Raw genomic sequence first — 21,726 nt, 5'->3', positions numbered from 1 at the left:
TAGCTACTTCGTATCCTGGGTAACTCCTGTGTCACATTTTTTCAGCAGCACTTTCAAACATATTTGTTGTGTTAATGATTTTTTTTTACAAATCTGATTTAATAATTATATCTGTACTATCTGTACTTAATTAGAAATAACATTCTTTCATAGTAGCAAAATTATTTCATCTAATATTTCAACTTTGGCTAACGCCTTTTGACCCCCAAAAAATCTTAAAATGACTCATGAGACAGATTTTCTTTACATACAGAAATTTAATCAATAGTAGTGAATAGGTTTATATATTAATTGCATTATCTAAATCAGCTTTTAAAATCAGTTATGACTGGCTTATCAATTGAATTTGCTGTTATTCAAACACAAATCAACCTTTCCAATAAATTTCAAGACAGTCAGATCAATGTCTTTTATGTTGTAGGTGAGAACAGAATTTTGTTTCATATTCATTCTCAGCCTTCCCTGGCAATTTATTTTTATTTACTCTAGTTCCAAATTATCAACATTGCTATACTGTTACTACAAAAATGAGTGGTTTTCTTAGTCTTTTTCATGATTGATAGTATCAATACATATTTTACTTCATTTAATTTAATTCCTATTGCACACTCAAAACCTTATAAAGCTGAATGGTTTTTATTTCCAATCTATTTCCAGAAATACAAAGTGAAGCTTATATGAGATTATTTTCTGATGGAATGTTCTATGATGTTTTTGGTTTTTTGTTACAAAATTTATCTATTCAATATGGAAGCACTTTTATGGAATGAAAAATTGTAGTGCTCTGAAAATAATATAATGACTTATCAGCTCCACTAAGACACGGGAAGGTCATCTACTATTGAACACTTAAAGAGCTATTTGATATGAACTCTGCAGAATTACCTTTATACCTCAGACTAGTTAAATGCTAGACAGTAACTTAAAATCCTGGAAAGAGGAATTTGTTAAAAAATTTAACTGCTTTGATTCTGCTTGTCCTTCTGCCTCCTCTTCAGTGAATGTTTCCAACACACTGCAAGAACAATGCGTTTAGCAACAGATTTTATATATTCTACTTACACACTATTATAGGCTTATGGTATGTAGGCATCAGTGAGGTATTCAAGGATAACTGCAAGTAAACAGAATTTTCTCTAAATTGAACAACATTGTGTGTGTGTCTTTTTGTGTATTCATGCAGGTGTGTATATCTATTATTTAATTTACTATGCTAAGAATTTGTAATAAGATGTTTTCAAAAAATGTGGTGTAGAATAGATTACATAAATCTTGTGGGAAGAACTAGAAGATCTCATATTTGGCACTTCTGAAACAGTTGGAGTTTTGCACTGCTACTGCAAAATAAATGATTCATATCAAGCCTCTGACTGTACAGCTCAGTAGTCAACAAAGGAAACGAAGTGTGAACACAGTCTGAAGTGGAATTTTATATTTCTGTTTTAAAATTACAAAAATTCTGGTGTGAACATTTAAAATTTTTTTGTATGAAAACGATTGATTCTACATATCCAAAACCCATTGGTTTATTAAATGTTCTGAAAAGCACATTGACATTAATGACATTTAGTCTGCAATGCCTTTGTATATTGTTCTATTTAATCCTCTTCAGGAACAAAACCATAATGCAACCTGCCATGTTGAAGGATAAACACATGGTAAAAGAAGATGACTATTCTACTCATTTGAGTTTGGTTCATCTGAGTTTTTAATTTATCCAAACTCATTGTACTTTTTGCTATAATAGACTAATTGAACTCTGTACAACAATTACTTTCTTTATGAGATATTTTAGATATGATGTGATCTGTGCAGTTAGAATCTTTGCACACTCAGACTGGCTGTATCAAGAAGCTAACCCCATTCTAATATTCTAATTGTGTGTGTGTGTATATATACATATATATATATATATAAAATGATTAAAACTGAAATTAGTATTGTTAACTTCAATTGTACTGTTCATGTGACTAAAATAAAATACACTTTGGAAATTAACTGGCAGCATAAACATATTCTTAAATTCCCTTTTCTATATTATGCAATAAAAGTAATATTCTTCTTATAAAGAAGCTTTTCTACCTTGCCCAACAGGTATCAGGCAGATTTTTCACAGGGTTTCACAAAACACACTTCAATAATACTAAAATTCCTTCTGATTTTCTGTATATTTCAATGGTAGCTAGTTTACAATCTCTGTAGAGGAGACCACTTCCATTATTAGTTTCAGAGCAGACATAATCTAAGCTTGTTAGTTAGTTTTATTTCAAGAGCCTGAGTTAAAAAGGGCTCTTTATCGAGTGAGTAGTGTTCCAATTCCTTCAAAGAGTGGTAGAGAACAAAAAGATTAATTTTAACCTCATCATTGGTTGGTCTGAGTTACCAGCATGAAAAAGTGACCATACTGGGTGCAGTCAGTTTGGCCACACAGAACAGGTGTTCATGCCAAAAAAAGCACTAGGACAAGTGGTTCCCTACAGCAGTGGTGGGAAGCTGGCACAGGGTGATGCTCTGGCCAGCATCCCCAGCAAGACATCCCAGGAGCAGCTCCTTACAGGTGATCTGCCTTTCACAGGTATATCAAAATACATCACCATAAGATTACTCAAGCAAATAGCATAAACACATTTTTGTGTTTGACTTCAATCAACTTGTTATCCAAAACAATTTAACAAAACTTCAGTGTAAATATATGGAATATTACTTCAATATTACAGCAACTTGAGTTGCTCTGAAATTACTGCTTTGAATTCAGAGAGATTGAGGAAGATATATAAACCCTTGTTTCTGGCACTTGTGTGCAAACATTACCTAGAAGGTTGCACATCACAATTTTTACAATGCTCAAGGCAAAATGAATTATTTTATAAAATTTATTAGTAAAATCTTTGCCTAGTTCTGTGGTTATGTGGGTTTGAAGGAACTCTAGCTATATGCTTCATATAATCCTTCTTACATACCTCATAAATATTAGGGTAAAAAGGGACAATTAAATAATTTTAGCCTGATTTCCTAACAGCAGACACCAGATTTACTGTATTGATGTTCCATATATTTTGTCTATACATAATGGAATAGATAAGAATACTGTAAGTCATACTGCTTGGACACTTGCAAAATATTAAAACATATACAGCAAGCTTATAGATGGGAAGTAAATCACTGTGGTCCAGTAGTTAAAGCATCTACATGTGCCCTGTAACAGGGAAAAATTTTGCCTCCATCATGTTATTGTACTGTTACGTGTTACAGCATCTTGTATGCCATCCAAAACATTTTGTACTTGCCCCACCAAAGACAAAAGCTGTGATTAAATGGATGCCTGGCACTTGTTTTATTCTGAACTCTTCTCTTTTCCTTTGATTATCTTTTCTTCACGGCTTCCACTTCCAAGAGCAATTTACACAGTGGACCATAATGAAAATGCAGTTAAAATAAAGGTCAGTGGGACTGATTTGTGAAACAACCATTGTTCTTCATATCTGTCTCCTTGCTAGAAGTGTACTGGTCTAACTTTTTCCTGGCATCATACACCTTATTTTTGCTGTGCAACAGCTATAAAACTAAGATGCTATGCTAAAATAAATGGGCACAACAAATAAAATACTACCCCAGCAAACTGGAACTGCAGTGGACCTCCATGGCTACAATGGTTTTTCCTTATTTTAAGAAAATGCTTTTCTAATGCCGATAGGTGTCAACTGAGTGATTGTAAAGAACATTATAACTTCTCCAGCAGATGGTTATTTACAAATTACTGCTCCTAAGTATCCTTTCCTACTGAAGACTATAGAGAAATATATATCACCAGAATCTAGAATTTACCTTCATATAGATAAACCATAATTTAAAAAATAAGTTATAAATTATATAAACAAACAACATAAATAAAACACCTAATCAAATTTCTAAGTGCGTCACACCTTTAAAATCCAGGAAGTGTATTATGCTGGAAATTATCTAAACAGCTGCATTTATGAGATTCCACCTGGAGTACTGCATTCATATCTGGGGACTCCAGCATAAGAAGGATGTGGGCCTGCTGCAGTGAGTGCAGAGGAGCCCATGAATATGATCAGAGGGCTGGAGCAGCTCTGCTATGGAGATGGGCTGAGGGAGCCTGGGCTGTGCAGACTGGAGCAGAGAAAACTCTGGGAGACCTCACTGCAGCCTTCTGGTATCTGAAGGATGCCTACAAGAAAGCTGTCAAGGGACTTTTTAACAAGGACAGTGTAGAGACACAGCAGTAAGAGAAGGGCTTTAAATTGAAACAGGGTAGATTTAGTTGAGATATTAGGAATAAATTCTTTACTGTCAGGGTGATGAGGCTCTGGAACATGTTGCCAGAGAAGTTGTGGATGCCCCAAACCTGGCAGTGGTTCAAGGCCAGATTGAGCAGGGGTCTGAGCAACCTGGTGTAGTAGAAAGTGTCCCTGCCCATGGCAGGGGGATTGGAACTAGATCACCTCTAAGGTCCATTCTAACACAAGTCATTCTATGATTTCTTAGCTGTATCTGAACAACAGTATTATACAAAAAGAGAAATGTGCAAAGAAAAAAGAAATGACTGCACCAGTCATCTGAGACTGCTTACTTCAGACAAAAGTAGCATATATATTAAAAAAAACACCCTACTTAAAACTTGCTGTAAGGCTATTTGGAGATAAGCCCTAAATCAGAGAACTGTTGGACAGATAGGCTTATCTGTGAAATCAACAGTCACTGCTGCAGAGGCCATCTTCAGAATGAGGTCCAAAATAGAACAGATGAATAATCCTCTGGACATGCCTGTTTTTCCTGACCCAGACTGCTGAAGTACTGTCCCCAGCCATGCCTTCCCACCTCTGCACATGCCTGATCTAATTCCAAGGTGAGTCAGAGTTGTGACAGGATCCAACAGAGAACTTCTCTGCAGTGAGGTAGTTTTCAGCTGGATCAGCTGATTGTGCAGCCACAAATGAAATGGATCAAATTCCAAATCTAATACAAGAAATGTGGTGGCAGCACATAGTTGTGGGCACTGGGCTGTGTTGCTACATTCTCTTTCAGCTGTAGATACCCCAAAATTAGATGCAATTTGAAACTGTACCTTTGAACTGGATGCCTTACTTTTAGATAGCTAACTTAGGCAGCAGTAGGAAATAATATAAGTATTTTGAACTTGATCCAGTAAAGATGTAGTTCACACCTATTTATTAATAGCATATAGATTAACACACCTGTTTTTAATAGCATATTCATTATACTACTCATACAGAAGGAGGAAAAGTTGGTTTCTGTAGCCATTTATGTCTGAGAGGGCAAACCCCACACTTCCTGGGAGAGTGTTCTAACTACCACCCATTGCTGTGCCATGGAAAAATGCTAGAGCCATGAGACAGGGAAAAGAGGGAGACACAATATAATATGGAGTTTTGGAAGGACTTTACACTGTGTCAAAGAATCAAAATATGAGCAAGATTACAGAGCCTTAATATACTTATGGTATAGACTGCCTTTTTTCAAAAGAATAGGGCATTGGGGAGGAAAGTTGGGTTGGAATGCTTTTAGGCTGAAGGCAGTCTAAAACCCCAGTTCCTCACAAGTGTTCTGTTAGCTCTTCCTGCAGGACTACTGAATAAAAACTCTGCTTGTTTTGAAAAGATTCCTATAATTAGTTTTGAACCCATCAGAAAGAAAGGATGAGAAAGGAGGGGATAAAACAGGCTCAGAGAATATCTACCATATGTCTTTTGTGAACATAATGGGGGATGATGAGTGGGGAGGAGGTAAAGCATCCTCTGAGAATATCTAGTTGTTGAATTGAGATAGAATCCTTCCTTACAAGCAGTCAGTTCTACACAGTAGATCAATGCTGACCTACATTAGCTGCTGAAAACATCTGCTATGGATAGGTAAAAAAGCAGAACTAGAGCTCTGGGAGAAAAACCTTAGTAAAATAGCAAAGTGCCTAGCGACTGTAAATCCTTGTGGGAAGAGGCTTGGTGTGCAGTTTTCATTTGATGTGTCAGAAGTCTGCCTGATGAATGCAATCACATTCATTATTGAACAGGGTTAATGCTATTGATTGCATCTAGTGTTTCTGCCCTGCAAACAGCCACAGTACTTTTTTCATTTCTTGTTCACACGCCTGTGATATGCCCTTATTGCTGTGTCTGACTCTTTCCCCAAGTGTATACATGAGACTAGTTTTATTTAATTTGCAATCCAACTGGTACAGAGTAATTGAACCGAACTAAAAGGCCTTAAGGATAATGACTTGAGTTTTATGTGACAGCAGGAATAGGCAGAAGGTGCTTTATCCTGCGAGTCATATTGTCAAGGAGGGACACACCCTCTGTAGCCGGTAACAGAGGCTGACAAAGCGGAGCAGCGGGATAGGCAGGCAGAGGTCACGGCGTGTCCCAGGCCCTGTTCCAGCTGACAGCTCCTGCCCTCCACGGGCTGCGACCGCGGGGAACGCTCCGAGGATGAGCTGGCAAAACCACCCGCCTGCACTTGGCCGTCAGGCTAACCCGTGTCACAAGCACCGCGGCAATACCAATGAAAATATTCAGTCAGCCCAACGCACAGGGAAGCTCCAAAAATCTTCCACAGAAAGGAAACGTCTCTGGGCACAAAACCGTCTCGCCTCCCGAGCAGGGGGACGAAAGGACTCCATGTAGCTAATGACACAAACCTCCGCCGAGGGTGGCCGGTCCGGGGAGGGGCGGTGTGCTGGGCCGGGCCCCTGTGGCCGCGGGGCCCCGGGCAGAGCTGGGCCCAGCGTTGGGCCCGGCCCGGTTCCCGGCGGGCCCGGCCCGGTTCCCGGCGTGCCGCGCGGGAGGCGGTGCCGGCCGGGGCGGAGGCGGCGGCGGAGCTGCCCGGGCCGGGAGGAGGAGCCGCTGCCGCCGCCGCTGAGGCTGCTCTGTGTCTCGCCGCCGCGCTGCCGGGAGGGGCGGCCGCCCCGCGCCCCCCGCCCCGCCATGCCGCTTTTCGCCACCAACCCCTTCGACCAGGATGTGGGTGAGTGGCTTCCGCGGCCCGGCCTCTCCCCGAGGTACCCCGCGGCCCCCGGCCCGCTGCCGCTCCATCCCCCTGGGCAGCCGGCCCGCTGCCCGGCCCTGCGCTGCCGGGCTGCTGGCGCGGCGGCGGCCGCGGTGCGGGGGAGCGGCCGGGCCGGGCCGGGGACAGCGGCCGGGAACAGCGGCCGGGCCGGGGACAGCGGCCGGGCCGGGCCGGGGACAGCGGCCGGGCCTCCCGGCCTTGCGGGCCGCGGGTGAGCGCGGGATGCTCGGGGGGCACGAGCCGGCCTGCTCGGCACGGGTAACGCTGCAGCACCGCAAAACAAGTAGTGAGAAAGGTCCGCGCTGGAGTGTTTTTGAAAGGACGAACTGTAAAAAACACCATCTACAGTTGCTTCACAGACAGGCATGAGAAAATCGTTAAAGCGTTTTGTATTTAGTTCTTCAAAGGGGATTCCTGTGGGAGCTTTCTCTTTTCCTTTCAAGTAAAACTTGTGCTGAGCTCAGGTGTTGTCCCCACCTTTCTTGTTCCAAGGCCAGAGTAAATGGAGAGGAAATATCTGGCTTTTACTTGATAAAAATTATCCTTAATGTTGATGTGTTGAAACTGAAGATAAAATAACAGTTAATATATAAACAGTTAATAATGATATAATATGTGAAATTGTGTAATATGGTTTGTTTTTGTCCTGCTGCAGACATCTCTTACTTTGAGCCATAAAAGCTTTGTCTGGGGAATCCCATAATAAAAACGGGAATTTTTCTCACGTGGGGATAAGTACACCCCTTCCTCACGGTTGTTTTCTTTCAGCAGTGTAACATTGTATAAGTCTCATGAAACTAATTTCTGTAATAGTTATACTAGCTGTAACTTTTAACTGCAGATACATTGTTTCTTAGTGTTTATCAAACATCAGACGTTTGGGCTGCAATTTAATTCTTCCAGCTCTTCAAAGAAAGACAAAGTCAAAACCGTTTAAAAAGTGTGTTATCTTTTCAGGGGAAAAGATTATTACGTAAACAAAGTACTGAGACATAAATTCTGTGTGTATGTTATCAGAAATTCTTAGTCTGTTGCATCAAAATAAGACATAGTTCAGTCTTCTCATTTTGCACTAACACTTTTAAGCTGAAGACTGGTACTTCAATTAATGATTTTGTTGGCAGCAAACTTGACTGACTTATTTTGGAAAGTAGTAAATAATTCTTCTTAGTTGTTCTGTTGTCTTCTAGTGCAATTTGACAGCTGAAAGTGAGGGAGAGATTGTACTGCTTGCCAGTTTTCCATGGACTATTAGCGAATGATTTGAGCTAATAAGATTAAAAAGTGATAGGCTCAGGTTCTGGCAGGTGTTCACTTTTTTTCTTCCTAGTGCCTCTGGCTGGCAGGGAAGCTCAGACTGCGTGAAGGGACCTCTCTAGAGCTCAGTTCACTGGATGTGCTCCTCAGCACTGTGAGTCTCAAGGCAGGGCAGTAGCACCCAGCAGTTATTCAGCGGCTCCTTTGCTCTTTTCTAGGTGCAGAGGATGCCAATGCCTTACTTACTGTACTTGCCTAATGTGATCACCAGTAAATAACATTCAAGAGCATTATTCTGTAGCCTGTGTGAGGAGACAGAAATTACTGCTCAGTACCAAATTGTTCTTGGAAAAGCAGATAGTGGGCAATGGGCTCATTTTCACTGGTAAACAGCTTCTTTCTTGTAGCCCCTTTCATGGTGTCCTGAGAGAGACTGAAGGAGCAGCAGTAGGTGACAGCCTGCTTTCAGGAGCCTGCTGCCTTTATCCATCATTTCACTGGATTTGTGCCAGGAAGATGGGAATGATGAAGTCTCCCGGAAAGCATCCCTGGGCTCTTCTTCTCCAAGGCCCCTTGGGAATGTGCTATTATCTGGATGAATTTTTTGGCAGGCTTCATAAGATAGCATCAGCTGCAGAGTAAGCTCTCATGTTCTCAGGAAACTTCCAAAAGTTGTCAAGCCATAGTGCTTGATATAGTGCTATTTTTTTCTCTGAGTGATAGTTGAATGCTGTGCTTTTGTTCTTATCCAGCAAGAAAGTTTTCTTTTTAAAATCAGATGAAGGAGAAAGGCAGTCAGCAGTTATTCTTAATTTCATATGAGTTTGGACATTGGTGTAGTTGATAGTAGTTGTAATAGCTGTGCATTCTTGTCTGTTGAACAGCTGATCAGTACTGTGGAGTAGTTGGAAATTATTTTGGAACCATTTAGAATAATGGATTGCAGAGAACATACCTGGAAGTAAATTCTTTTCTATCATTTTGAGGACCGTAAGTATGTCTTACATTCAGGACAAATTTTTCAGTTTGTCTGGGCAGTTAGCAGCATTTGGCTAGTCCTGTTAGCATGCAGTGCAACCTGGTCATCCATAATAGCTTATCATTTAATGTCAACTTTGTACACCTGGTTTTTTAGGTGTAGTTGGCTAAAGAATGTTTTTTAAGACTGTTATTAAATTAGGAATATTAAAGAATGCCCAGAGATTTGAGGAGGTTAACCATTGTCATCCTCGAGTCCAAATCTCTGGATGAAGCCCAAATACTTTTCATTTGCTAAAGTTTCTTTTTACCATATTTAGGAATATTTCAACAGGAAGGGATGCTAATCAATGGTGACACAAGTTTTCACAATCAAGTTGGGAAACCTTTGATGATGTGCCCAAGTAAGAAACATAATAATAGAATTTTAAAAAAGAAAAAAACCTTCAAGTCACTGGACCTTTTGAGAGTATAATTAAAAAACTCTCATCCTCCATTTAAGAGGTTAAAATTAAAAGTCTTCTTATTAGGTTCATGGGTTGTCTGTTTCTGCTGTATTTCTCAATCTTTATCATAAAATTATTCCCAGGGAGTTGTTCTTGAGAAATGTAGATTTATCTGGAAGTTTGACTCAGGTAAAATAATGGTGAAATTTGCTTTAAGAACCTAAAGACTATTGACTAATCTGTCATGACAGGCTAATTAGTAATGTAGTTGTGCTGAGGCTAGGTTTGATGAACTTACTGCTAAAGCAGTTCTCAAGTGTCATTTAGATATTATCTCAAGAATAAAATCTGTAACTCAGGTTCTGGTATAAGTTGTCATAAAAATCACATGTAATATTAAGAAAAGATGTTTAAATAATGGGGAGGTTTGAACTGGTTTTCTTTTTTCCTTACACACAGTAAAGGATGAAGGTATTTGCATTTTCTCTGGATGCTACTCTGGTTCTTACTGTGATGGTTTGAGGCAGGATTGGAAGAAATTCAGGCTTGTTTTTTACAGTAGTAGGAAATCAAGCAGGTGGTTTAGTAATGTAGTGGAACTTGATGTGACTTGCAATAATTTTCCTCATGTTTTATTAACTAGCAATTGTTGATAATTTTATGCTATCTACTCTTCAAATAATTAATAGTATGCTTGAATTATATATGATCAGCCTATAGGTTGATGCTATTAGAATATAAGAACATAATTCCCATGGTGCAATTTCTTGAAATAAAATCCTGTTGCTGTTTAAACTCATTGTTCTTTAGATTTATCCCATTGCTAAGTCAACATTTTCAAAACATATGATTTACATATCTCTCTGAGCTGGACTTTTTGTGTTGGACCAGGTTTGCCAAAAGAAGGGAAAACTGTCACAGATGAGTTTCTTGATCCCAGATCATTATGGAGACTGCAGATTGTGAGTTAACATCTGGCTGCAAAGAAAGATGAATTCCAAGGATTGGTTCAGCTTGTCATGAGACTGGCACTTTTTTTTGCCTGAGCTGGCCTACTGTTTTTCTCAGCTTTGTTTTAAATGTCCTTTTTAAAAGGGACAGGGAGACCAAGTAGAAAATGTGTGGAAAAGGAGCAATAGCCCAACCCCCTTTTCAGTAATTTATAAATATGAAAAACAAGAACTTCTTACTTGAAGATACCTTTGGTGATAGGTTCTTAGTGAAAAATGGCAGTGCTGACAGGATAAGACTAAGTGGAAAACCTCTTCATTATATCAGCCAACAAAAGAAATCTTTTCCACTATCAATTAGCAGGCTCCCAGTTCAGCTGGGCACTTTGAAGCCAGCATAGTATATTCCATAGTCCAAGACTACTTTTCTGGTAGTTCTTTTTCTTTCCTCCCAGGGAAAAACTGTCACATAAGTGCTTTTCCTTTCAGCTGTGACAGTGTGCATTATAATAATGAATACAGAAGAATCAAAGTAGATTTTCAACATGTAAAATCTGTTCCTCTAACTGATAAAAATAGCACTGCATACCTGATGTTGAAAATTCAATTTCTTGCTGATCTTCCTTCTGAAATGCTTCTTGTACCGTGGGCTTCTGCAAATATATTCTGGCATCATTTGTTCATATGACATGCCTGTCATACACCTTGTTTACAGTCTGTTCATCCTTCTTATGTGTCTCTAATGTGCTCACCTTCCTGTTATGTTGTAATATTTCTGGGTGAAAGGTAGTTTGAGTTCTGTGCATTTCTTAGGGTTTGCATGAGATATCTAAACATCTAAATTCTTTTTGCTCAGCTTCTTTTATGATTTCAGCCTTTTCTAACCAGGTTGCGAATCCTTTTGTCTTCATTCTGCTCAGTTCATTGAGCTGAGTGATGTTCATTTTGTTCATTTTCATACACCGCATGCATGGTGAGATCCTGCATGGTTTTCTGAAGAAATGAGTTGAGGTGGCCTCAGACACTGCTGCTTGCTTTGCCTTGGATCAGCTGCAGTGCTTCCATAGGACACTTTCTACAATTGCCCCCAGAAGGACTTGGGAACACTATGAATGCACAATTTAACCGCAGAAGTTGGTTAATAGCTTTATCAAAGTTAATGGTACATGGAATTCAAGTTTCTCTCCATGGTGTCATTGACTGTTAGGGGTTATTTTCAATCTTGTCTAAATGGAATATGGTTGGACATATTCTTCTTGCACAGTTCTGAGCATGTTAGTGAAATGCAAAGTGGTTAATATTCGAGTGGTGGTTTTTGTAGAATGGACCAACAAATGTACTTGTTCTTTTTATTTGTCTGGCAAAAAGAACAAAATTTAATTGCATTTCACTTCAGTGATGTGGAATGGTATGTAATCCAAATTTATCAGCAAGTGCCTGCAAAATAAAGAAAAAAATTGCAGTCCCTTTCAGTCTTCAAGGGCTATTTAAACGATATTGCTTTAGAAAAAAAAAAAAATATATATAATATATATTTTAGTGTTTGCAATTTCATAGAGAAGGGAAAATTATTTGTTTAGTCTTGTGAAGAAAACAAAACTTTGAACAGAAGAGGAGAGAAGACTGAGGGGAGTATTCAGTTTTTCATTAAATCTGTGTTATTTACGATGATATAATGGATTTTTAAGGAATTTTTTATCATGCTAGAAAGTGGTTGCGATATGAGTCTGTGAGTTGAAGACTTTCCTTTAGCTATTATTTTGAAGACTTCCTGTAGCTGTTCTTCTCTTTGTAAGTGAAGTTACTTCTTCAGTATTTCATTTTAATGATGTCCAACTGTGAAAATGATGTTACATCCATGAATAGAGTAAGACCAAATAATAAGTATGATGGTTAAAAAACTTAGATTCAGTAAAAAGTGTCAGAAAATTTTACCATACTTGTTTTAACTGCTTCAAATAATGTACATTTTAAGTGTTGGATGTAGAGGGTGTTTTGATGTAGATTTGTTATTTCTTGAAATTCTACTAAGACTTCATTGTGGAAAAATAGCTCAGTTCTGAGACTGCATGTTCTTTGAAAATAAACTTCAGTAAAAACTAAAGTTTGGGAAGCTCATGCTTGCCAAGATCTCCCTCTGAAAATGAAGTTAGCAATGGATAGTCACTAAGTTTTCTGCCCCTAATAAATGCATCATGTGGTTCATTGCAAAATCTGAACAGTGATGAGAGTATTTACTCTTGCACATTTCTAATAAGTTAGTAAAATGCTATTGTTATGATGCAGAACTAAGGCAGAGAAATCAAGTGACAAGCATACATTTCCATGCAAAATCTGCACCAATATTTATTCCTTTTACCAGCACTTAAAACATCAACCACTAAATCTGGCGATGGATTTTTTTTTCACTATGAACTACCTTTCTTCTGTCTAATAGTACTTTGTAAATCTCATGATAAATTTCTTTTAGGAGAGGCATGAATTTTAGGAAATTTTTACTTTTCTTCCGAGAAAAAGGTTTTGGTTTTTTTTATTCTTCTGTCCTAAAATAATCAACTGCAATTGTGTTTTGTATGTAATAGGGAACTTCAAATAGAATCACAGTGCAAATATTTTTGCTTTGCTTATAATTTATAAATAATGCATAATACCAGAGGAGCAAGTAGAATTTTATCAATTCTCCAAGCATTCAGGTTTGTGTGAATTAAAGGGAAATGGGGCCCTCAACACACTTAATGAACTTTACAAGACAAGGAGAGGCAGTTTGATTTAGGCATCCTAATAGAGCCCGTGCAAGAGCCTGTGTACTTTCAACCAAAGTATAAGTAATTAAACTCATATATTTAGATCTTTTTTGGCCTGGCTTCTCATTCAGTAGGTGTAATGCTGTCTTCAGGGTTTTAGCTACAGGATTTCAGTGGGAGTCCTGTGGCATTTGTAATTGGGAATGACGTTTTCCTTAGAAGCCGGGTGCTATTCAGTGCCTATAGATTTTATTCAGAGGTTTGCTTCAAAAAAATTACAATATATGTTTGGAAGGATGATTTCAGCATCTAGGTGCATTATTTAAAGGACATTATATTCTAGAAATTAATAAGCTAAAGATACAGTCACAGCTGAGTTTCTGTCATAGGAGGTGCATTTTGCTTCAGAACACTTTATTTGCTCTATGTGTGATTTATGACGATGTTTGTGTGGCTGAAGCACCAATTCTGACTCAGGAGTTACAAAACTGCAAATTGTTGGTCACTGAAAGGTGTGTTGGTAGGGAGGTACAACTAATGCTTACCTTGTGCTCTTTCCTGTTTTCCTAGGTGTCTATTTTAGGTATAATATATGTTTTAGAGGCTGAATGCTGGGCAAGATGGAATTGGTTTGGCTCAATATGGCTAGTGATCTGAATGCAGAAGTATAAGGAGAGAGGCTTAGTGATTCCAAGCTCTGTGCCTTGCAAAGTGACTAGAAAATAATGTATTGGTTTTGTCTCTTTTGTGTTTGTTTTAGGAACTAAATAAGTTGTTGAAATAATTTAGGAAGGTATTCTTATATTGTGCCCAATCATTGTTGTTTTTGACCAAAAAAACCATAGATCCAAGTATTGTTTTCCTCTGAAATTATGGCTCTAATTAATATGTGTGTCTGTCTTTATGGAATTACTGGTAAAAAAAGAATATTAAATAACTCCTGAAAAAATACAGGTGAGCAGTAAAGACATGGAGACAAAAGGAAAACCAAGGAAAACATACAGTTAAAAAAATTATAACCACTATTTTGCTAACTACTATTAATAGTAATTAGGATTAATAATAACTAGTAATTACTAAAAATTAACCTGATGCAACGTAAGATTGTACAGTCTTGCACTGCTTAAAATGACTATGTTCAATTCTAGGCCTTGCTTGTGCTCAGAAAACAATGCCTTGAATTTGAGTGGTGCAGCTTCATGGAAGAGAGCTGTGATATAGTCCTGTTTCCTTGTGATGGGAATAGCATTAATAAGCTTTGAAGCATGCTGATCTCATGAAGGAGGCAGTGCTTTCTTTTAAAGTTGTTTTTGTAAAGTTTGAAATGTGTTCTGATCCTGGCATGGCATTCACTAAGTTGAGTAGCATTTTGAAACAATGAAGAGGTGGAGGGATAGAGTATGAACTGAACATTAATTCTGTTATGGTGGAATTATTTTCAGTCAGGGATAGAAGACAAAGAACATCTTCTTTAGGTTATTTTCTATGTGCTGTGCTAACCTCTCCTATGACTTCAAACACAGATGTATGTTTTTCCTCCCTCTGAGAGTCCATTCCAGTACTAAGACAGAGTCTGCCATAGACATATCAACTGTACCTGAAGGCTGGGGGAGTGCCAGCTGTTAGGCAGGGTAGGCAACTACTGAATGCATATAAACTGGTTTTTTTCCTGTGAATGTGTGCCTCATATTAGAAGACAGTATTCATGGATGTTAAGTGATAATAGTATAAATAATTTAACTTAAGTAGATTTTAGTAATAATTTTGTCTATGAAATATTGATGCAACATAGGAATTTTGTCCAAGTGCCTTTGTTGCTCCTGTTCTCAGAGTGGTGAAAGGTAAATAGTCATTTGGTAATACTCTGACAGAGATAGTGACCATTTTTGTGGACAGTCAGCTCAGACAGTCTGCTGCTAAAATTCTCAGTGTGTTCTTAACTTTTAACTCCCCTTGTTTGAGAGAGAATTTAAGTAAAACTCAAGAGGCAATGTTTTGGTTTTTGTCTTACCATTAATTTTATTATCTAATTGATTTATTGGATGATTGCTACTACAGAAGACTGAAAGTATACAGTGAAACTTGATCTCAGGCTGAAATTTAGTAAGAAACTAACTAGTGTTGGTGGAGGAAGTACCCTGGGGGGAGGCATTGCAAGCAAATGACACTTTTTATATATGACTAACTTTGCCAACAAAGAACATGGCCATAGCAGAAAACTTGTAATTGTACTCTTGGATAAATTTGCAAAATGTTCTCATTGAGAATTAAAATAAAAGCTACCAGTTTAGGTAATGTGGATCAGAGATTTCATCAATCACAATCTTATTTGTAGTTTTTGCCAAATTATTTAAATTAGCATAAAGTATGCTCAGCTGTTATATTAAAACATTAAGTGTGCATTAATTTATTCCTTGGTTTGTGAAGACATAACTGATTGCTCTGCCATTTCTCGCTGCTGACATTGTGAGGAAAGAAGGATCTATTGTTATCAAAAATACAGACAACTGTCTGTTATGTAGAACAATGGAAAAGACCAAGGTTTCAGTTCCATTGGATTGCTCATCTCTCTGCTGAAGGACGTGCTAACTGAAGTGCAGCATTAGGCATGAGTGACCATTTGTGAGCTCCTTTTGTGAGCTCGGAGCCTGGCAGGAACTTAAGGCTTTGGAGAGAACTGTGCAAGGACACTTTGGCTGGAGCTGGCCCAGCTGCAGGAGAACTGGCAATGAACAGTGGAGTCCTGCAAGTAAACTGCCTCCATGCAACCTGTTCTGTGTGTCTCTCGACTGTGCTTATCAGCTGCTTTCAGTTTGAGGAATGCAACTCAGGCTCTTATGTTTCAGAAAAGCAGTTTTGGTGCTGCAGAGTTGAGGCTGTCTTTGCTAGCAGAGCAGCTGCTGTGTGCATGGGCTGCAATTGCAGAAGACTGCCTTGGTCTGTGATGGTTCATGCAAGGCATTGAGTTCAAGTGTCTTACCTGAAAATCACAAATTTCTATGATTGTTGGTCATAAGCATGATTTGAAACAAGAGCAGACTGAAAGGAAAATAAAATAGTTGGTTGATCAGCTGGTATATCTTAGTGCTAGATGTTAGCATGGTGTCTACCCATAATTTTTGATATTTCTGTTGATTATGAATGCTTTTTCTAATCAAACAATTTTTCTGATAGGATTTAGAGATAAGAAATAGTGCCCTTTTACTTTATCTGAGAGAACATACAGAATTGTAACTAACTTCTATTTAGGATTTCCCTGTACTGTTTTGCTCTTTTCCTTGCACCAGGGAGTGCAGCTGATGTGATATCATTTCAGTTGTATGTATGTCCGTGTTGAATTTTTCCTCAGAAACACTTTGTGAGCACATAACCATGGAGTTTTGCTTTTCTGCATTTTTGTTCTGAATTAAGAAACTAATTAACAGTAATCTACATCAATTTGTGGGACATAGAAACTCATTTATAAGAAAAGCCATCAATTTTGATATGAGTAATCCTTGTAATTTTTGAAGATTAGATGTTTTGCTCTGTCTTTCTCTCTGCAATTTTGCCAGTGCTAATCTAGGTAATGCATCTTTCCCAGCAGATAAGTTTTTATTGGAAATCTTTGGTTCTTTTAATAAGACTAAATAGTCTGAGACATTCCCTGGAGGATGGTACTCATTGCTGAGGTATATGTTGTGTTTTGTGGATTAAGCTGTAAACACTGGATGAAGCAGGGATGGGAAAAAAAGTTTCCATATTATTCTGTGCTCATTCTCCTACTGTTTGGTTACTAATTAAATATGTGTGTGCATTCCCTTATCCCCTCCAGTCCTGATCTGATCTATCAGTATTTAGGCAATCTTCTATTGAGCTGCAGTGTAAGACTCAGTTTCCTTTAATGCTTTCCTTTAATGCAAACAGTGAACCAATGCTTTGGGTATTCATATCCCATTCAACTTTTTAGTTCAAATGGAAATCTGTTGGTAGCTATACTACTCTTGTCATGTTCTGGGTGCATGTATGATGTGGTAAAACAACCCCGAAATATGTTTGCTCATTAATTAAAATTAATGGTCACACGTGACCATTAGAAAATTAAAAATAATTAGATATAAAAAAATAACTAAAATAAAAATGAAATAAAAATAATTATATATTGACATTGTTAATATATAAATTTCCTTAAGTATAGGGATTTGTCATACATTTAGAAATATATGAAGAGGTAATATTTCAACATCTTTTTTGACAATTTATTATTTTTTTAAATTTGTATTTTTATTTACTTTTACTTTTTCTATCAGAAAAAGCAACCAGTGAGATGAACACTGCAGAGGACTGGGGCCTCATCTTAGACATCTGTGATAAAGTTGGACAGTCACGCACAGGGTAAGTGACTTTAGGAATTTCCTCCCCAAACATTTTAAATTCTGTTATTTCAGTCTCATACCCAGGTGAGAGGAATTATTTTTTGATTATATTTTATAAACTTCTGCAACAGCTGAATTTTACTTAAATTGATTACAAGTGAAAGGAAAACAAATGGGGTTTCTGCTGAAATATTTTGCAGTCCTTCCTTTGGAGATCTGGCTGATCTGTTGAGATTAGGAGACTTATGTACAGCAGCTTTTTGCCATTGTGGCAGATAAAATAAGTTGATATGATTTAGCAGTATTGCTGTAAACCCAGGAGGCTTCATGAACATTTTTCTTACAGAATTATAATCTAAATTGGAAGGTCATCTAGTCCAACCCCCCCAGCTTCAAACAGGTCTAATTAGATCAGGTTGCTCAGGACCGTGTCGAGTCTTGAATGCCTCCAAGGTCAAAGGTTCCACAACTAGTGTGGGCAACATTTTTCAGTATTTAACTAGTTCTACTTACTAAGTAAGGAAATAAAAAAATAATCCTACAATCTGATTACAAATTTCCAATTTGTCTGTTGCATCTTGTCTGGTGACTCTGCAACTCTAAGAAAGAGTCTGGCTTGTGTGGTCTGAGTATACTCTGATTAATTGGTTGTTGAAAGCAGTAAGTCCCATTTTTTGTCTGTTTTTCTCAAAGTGGAAATCCCCTCTCTCATCTTTCCTTATATGTGTCCCTCCCTGACCATCCTGGCAGGTTTGGACTTAGAGCAGTGTGTAAAGAGCCTTCTTGCACAGGGGAGCCCCAAAGTGGACAAAATGCTCCAGATGCAATCTTACAAGTGCAGCATGGAGGGAAGGTGTCACTTTCCTGACCTTGTTGGTTGCGTTGACTAGTAGTTTTCAAGCCAGGATGTGGTTGGTTGTCTGAGCAGCCAGGCTGTGCTGCTGACACCTCTCACCCAATAGAACCTGCAAATCATTTCCTGCTTTTCATGTGGTCAGCTCTTGTCCTCATTTAAAATGCAATACCTTACCTTTGTTCTTGTTGAAATTCCAGTCTGCCCATTTCTCCAGCCTGTCTTGGTCGCTCTGAACATTAGACAAGCCCTCCAATATATTGATTATTCCCCTTCAACTTGCTCTGATCAGTAAGTTACAGAGGGCACTGTTGGTCCCAGCAGAAATTGTTGAAGGACACTGCCTGCTGGCTGAAATTTGCACTATAGGCTCTTTGAGCCTAGGAGACCAGTTTCCCACCCAGATTTATCCAGCACATATTTCACCAGCTGTGTAATAAGGACAGTACAAGAGCTTCAGCTGTATGTCAAAAATTTGTTAAAACCGAGTATAAAGCATCTGCTGCCCTCCATTGTTCTCACCATCAGACCATCAGTGTCTTTGTCACAGAAAACAACAAGGCTTTGTGTTTCTTCCCCTTGTTTTCAGAAGCCATTCTCTGTCATCAGGGCTTTAGTAAATGCAAGTTATGAAGATGTAATACTAAATTAAACACATCTTAATATGGGCTGCTAAAGTTTCCGTTTTTGACTATTTACTGTGCTCTTTCATGGAATTTATGCATGAACTTACTTTTTGGACAAGAAAAGATAAAGTATAGTTTGAGCTAGCAACTAAAAATTCAGTTTAAAGACATTGTTTCAGTGTATTTGTAGTGCTTTCTGTCAATGTAGTATTAGGACTTGGAAATGCTTTAAATGCATCTTCTCAAAACATTCCTTGTAACAATTCAGGTAAGGAACAGACTCAAGAAGAGAGTTTTGCTGCTGATGCTGTGAAAGGCTTCTCTGAGAATGGCTTGTAAAACTGCCAGAAACAGTGTGAGATGTCAGACAGCAAAGTCCCACCTTGGACTTCTGTTGCAAAGGACAGGTTTGCAAATAAGCTTATTCCTTGGGATTAGAGATAGTCTCTGGAGGAGTACTTAAAAATAGCACAGCATATTGAGACTTCTGTGCTGTTGTGTATAACTGTAGTTAAGATAACAGCTGGCAAATAATATTTCATATTAGTCTTTATATGTAAAACTGCATTTCTATTCTTTGAGCACATTGATGCTTGCAGCAGTAACTATATTATTGAACGTTTCAGTATTCTATTTAATTGCTGAAAGCCTTTCCACAGATGGAATTTAGTCTTGCAGCAACATAGCCTGAGCTGTCCTTGAATGTGTGTAGCTGCAAGAGACAGCAGTACAGACGAAGCTAGAGCTCTTCTGGTAATGTACAGCTTAATTCATGTTAGGATTTGTGAGGTTTGTTTGTGTTGGTTTTGGTCTTTTTCTTTTGTGTGTTTGTATTTTTATCTTTTTCTTAATAAAATTGTTTCATTAAAAAAAGTGGCACTTTAACTTTGTGATATTTGTCCTGCTTATAATAGGCTGCCAGCTGACTTGTTGCTTAAATTCAGATTCTGTTAAAACTTCCTGAGAGTGGATTTTCTTTGTTTTTGATAGATTATGCCATGCAGTAGCAAGGTAAAGCAAGACCATGTTTCCCATTAAGAAGTTTAAATGAGATATGCTTAGCTGTTTGAAATTCTCCTGCAGTTTAAGTTCCTCTGACAGAGATTCAGGGATTGGCTTTAATCTCTTAACCAATTTTGCTCCAATACAAGCTGTTTGTTACTGTTCTTGGCAGAAATTTAGATTACAAAATCACTCCTTTGTAGATTTTGTTTGTACCAGTTTGTAAGCTCCATTCCATCCTGCAACATTCTACACCTGAAGCCACAGCAGCCTAGAAAAACGTATTTGTTATCTGCCAATTTATTGATATTCAGATTAATTGATGGAAACCTGTTATGCTACAAAGGAGTTGTATTTTCTTCTAAGATATTAGTTACAGTTCCATAACATAATTGCTACTGTTATTTTTTACATGGTAATACTTTCTATACCAAGAATTACCAAGTGATGAAAATGTTATCTTGCTTCCTTTAATCCAAACAACTAAACCAGATTTTTAGCAAGTTAGAATTCCACTTAATCCCTCTCTTTGACTGCTTTATTTTTTTTGTGAATGTCAAAATTAGAATTATTGGAATTTTTATAGAAAACACAGGAGAGACAGAAAATATGTCAATATTTTAAACAATATGACTTGTTTAGAATAGTCCATGTGAAATGCTACTCTTTCTGTACATTTCACGTATCAGGTTCTTAGATGACCTAAAATTTGTCTGATGATGAGACAATAAACTTTTAAATTTCAGAATTTCATTTAGGAACTCATACATCTTAGCAGTTGCACATCACATTGTTTGCATCCTGTTTTTTACCAATATTAGTTCAGTGAGCAAGTTGCCTTTTCAGCATGATCATAGAAATAATTTTAATCATAGAAACATGATTAAAACAAAGGTTTTACTGTTGGAGCCAATCCTTTCTGTCTCCTGGTTTTGTACAGCATTCTTGAAAGCTTGTTTATTTTTAAAACTTTAATCATGTGGTGTGATTCTTGAGGCTGTCCTCTGCAGAAACAGGAGTTGGACTTCAAAGATCTTTGGGGGTCCCTTCCAACTCAGAATATTCTATGATTGTATATTTGACTGACATTTTAGATCTGACTTCAGGAAAGGTATAGATTTTTGCATAATGTTGCTTTTCTGCAATGAAAATGCTTACAAAACTGAATCCATATTTTATAAGATCAGAATAAAATAACATTATGAAATTTGAAAATTTGAATGGTTCATTAAGCAGAATAAAAGGAATAATTAAAGGACAGGTATAGTATATTTTAGCAAAGATGCCCTCACTTCTTCAGTCATTTCAGTGCTAGCAAGTTCCTAGCTCTAATCATGTTTGCATTTGGCTTTGGGACAGTTTACTGTTTATTTCATGAAACTTATCAGTCTACACTGAAATTGTCCAGAAAAGTTTTTTCCAGAAAAGTTGCTTAATTAAAAAATGATGGCTGAAAATAAAATGAAGT

General features: G+C 37.8%; 1 protein-coding gene across 1 annotated transcript in view; it reads left to right on the top strand.

Moving 5' to 3' along the window:
• The first annotated feature begins 6,876 nt into the window (after positions 1-6,876).
• Positions 6,877-21,726, top strand: part of STAM (signal transducing adaptor molecule) — a 31,424-nt gene continuing 16,574 nt past the window's right edge. Inside the window, exons 1-2 of the mRNA XM_079299838.1 lie at positions 6,877-7,005; positions 17,712-17,796. Coding sequence (XP_079155964.1) covers positions 6,966-7,005; positions 17,712-17,796 — 125 coding nt within the window. The 5' untranslated portion in view covers positions 6,877-6,965. The remainder of the gene's footprint in view (positions 7,006-17,711; positions 17,797-21,726) is intronic.

The sequence above is a fragment of the Erithacus rubecula genome (assembly GCF_903797595.1).
Source record: "Erithacus rubecula genome assembly, chromosome: 3".
NCBI classification, from domain to species: Eukaryota; Metazoa; Chordata; class Aves; order Passeriformes; family Muscicapidae; genus Erithacus; species Erithacus rubecula.
Note: the sequence above shows the minus strand (reverse complement) of the source record. Positions and strands in the feature narration are given on the sequence as shown.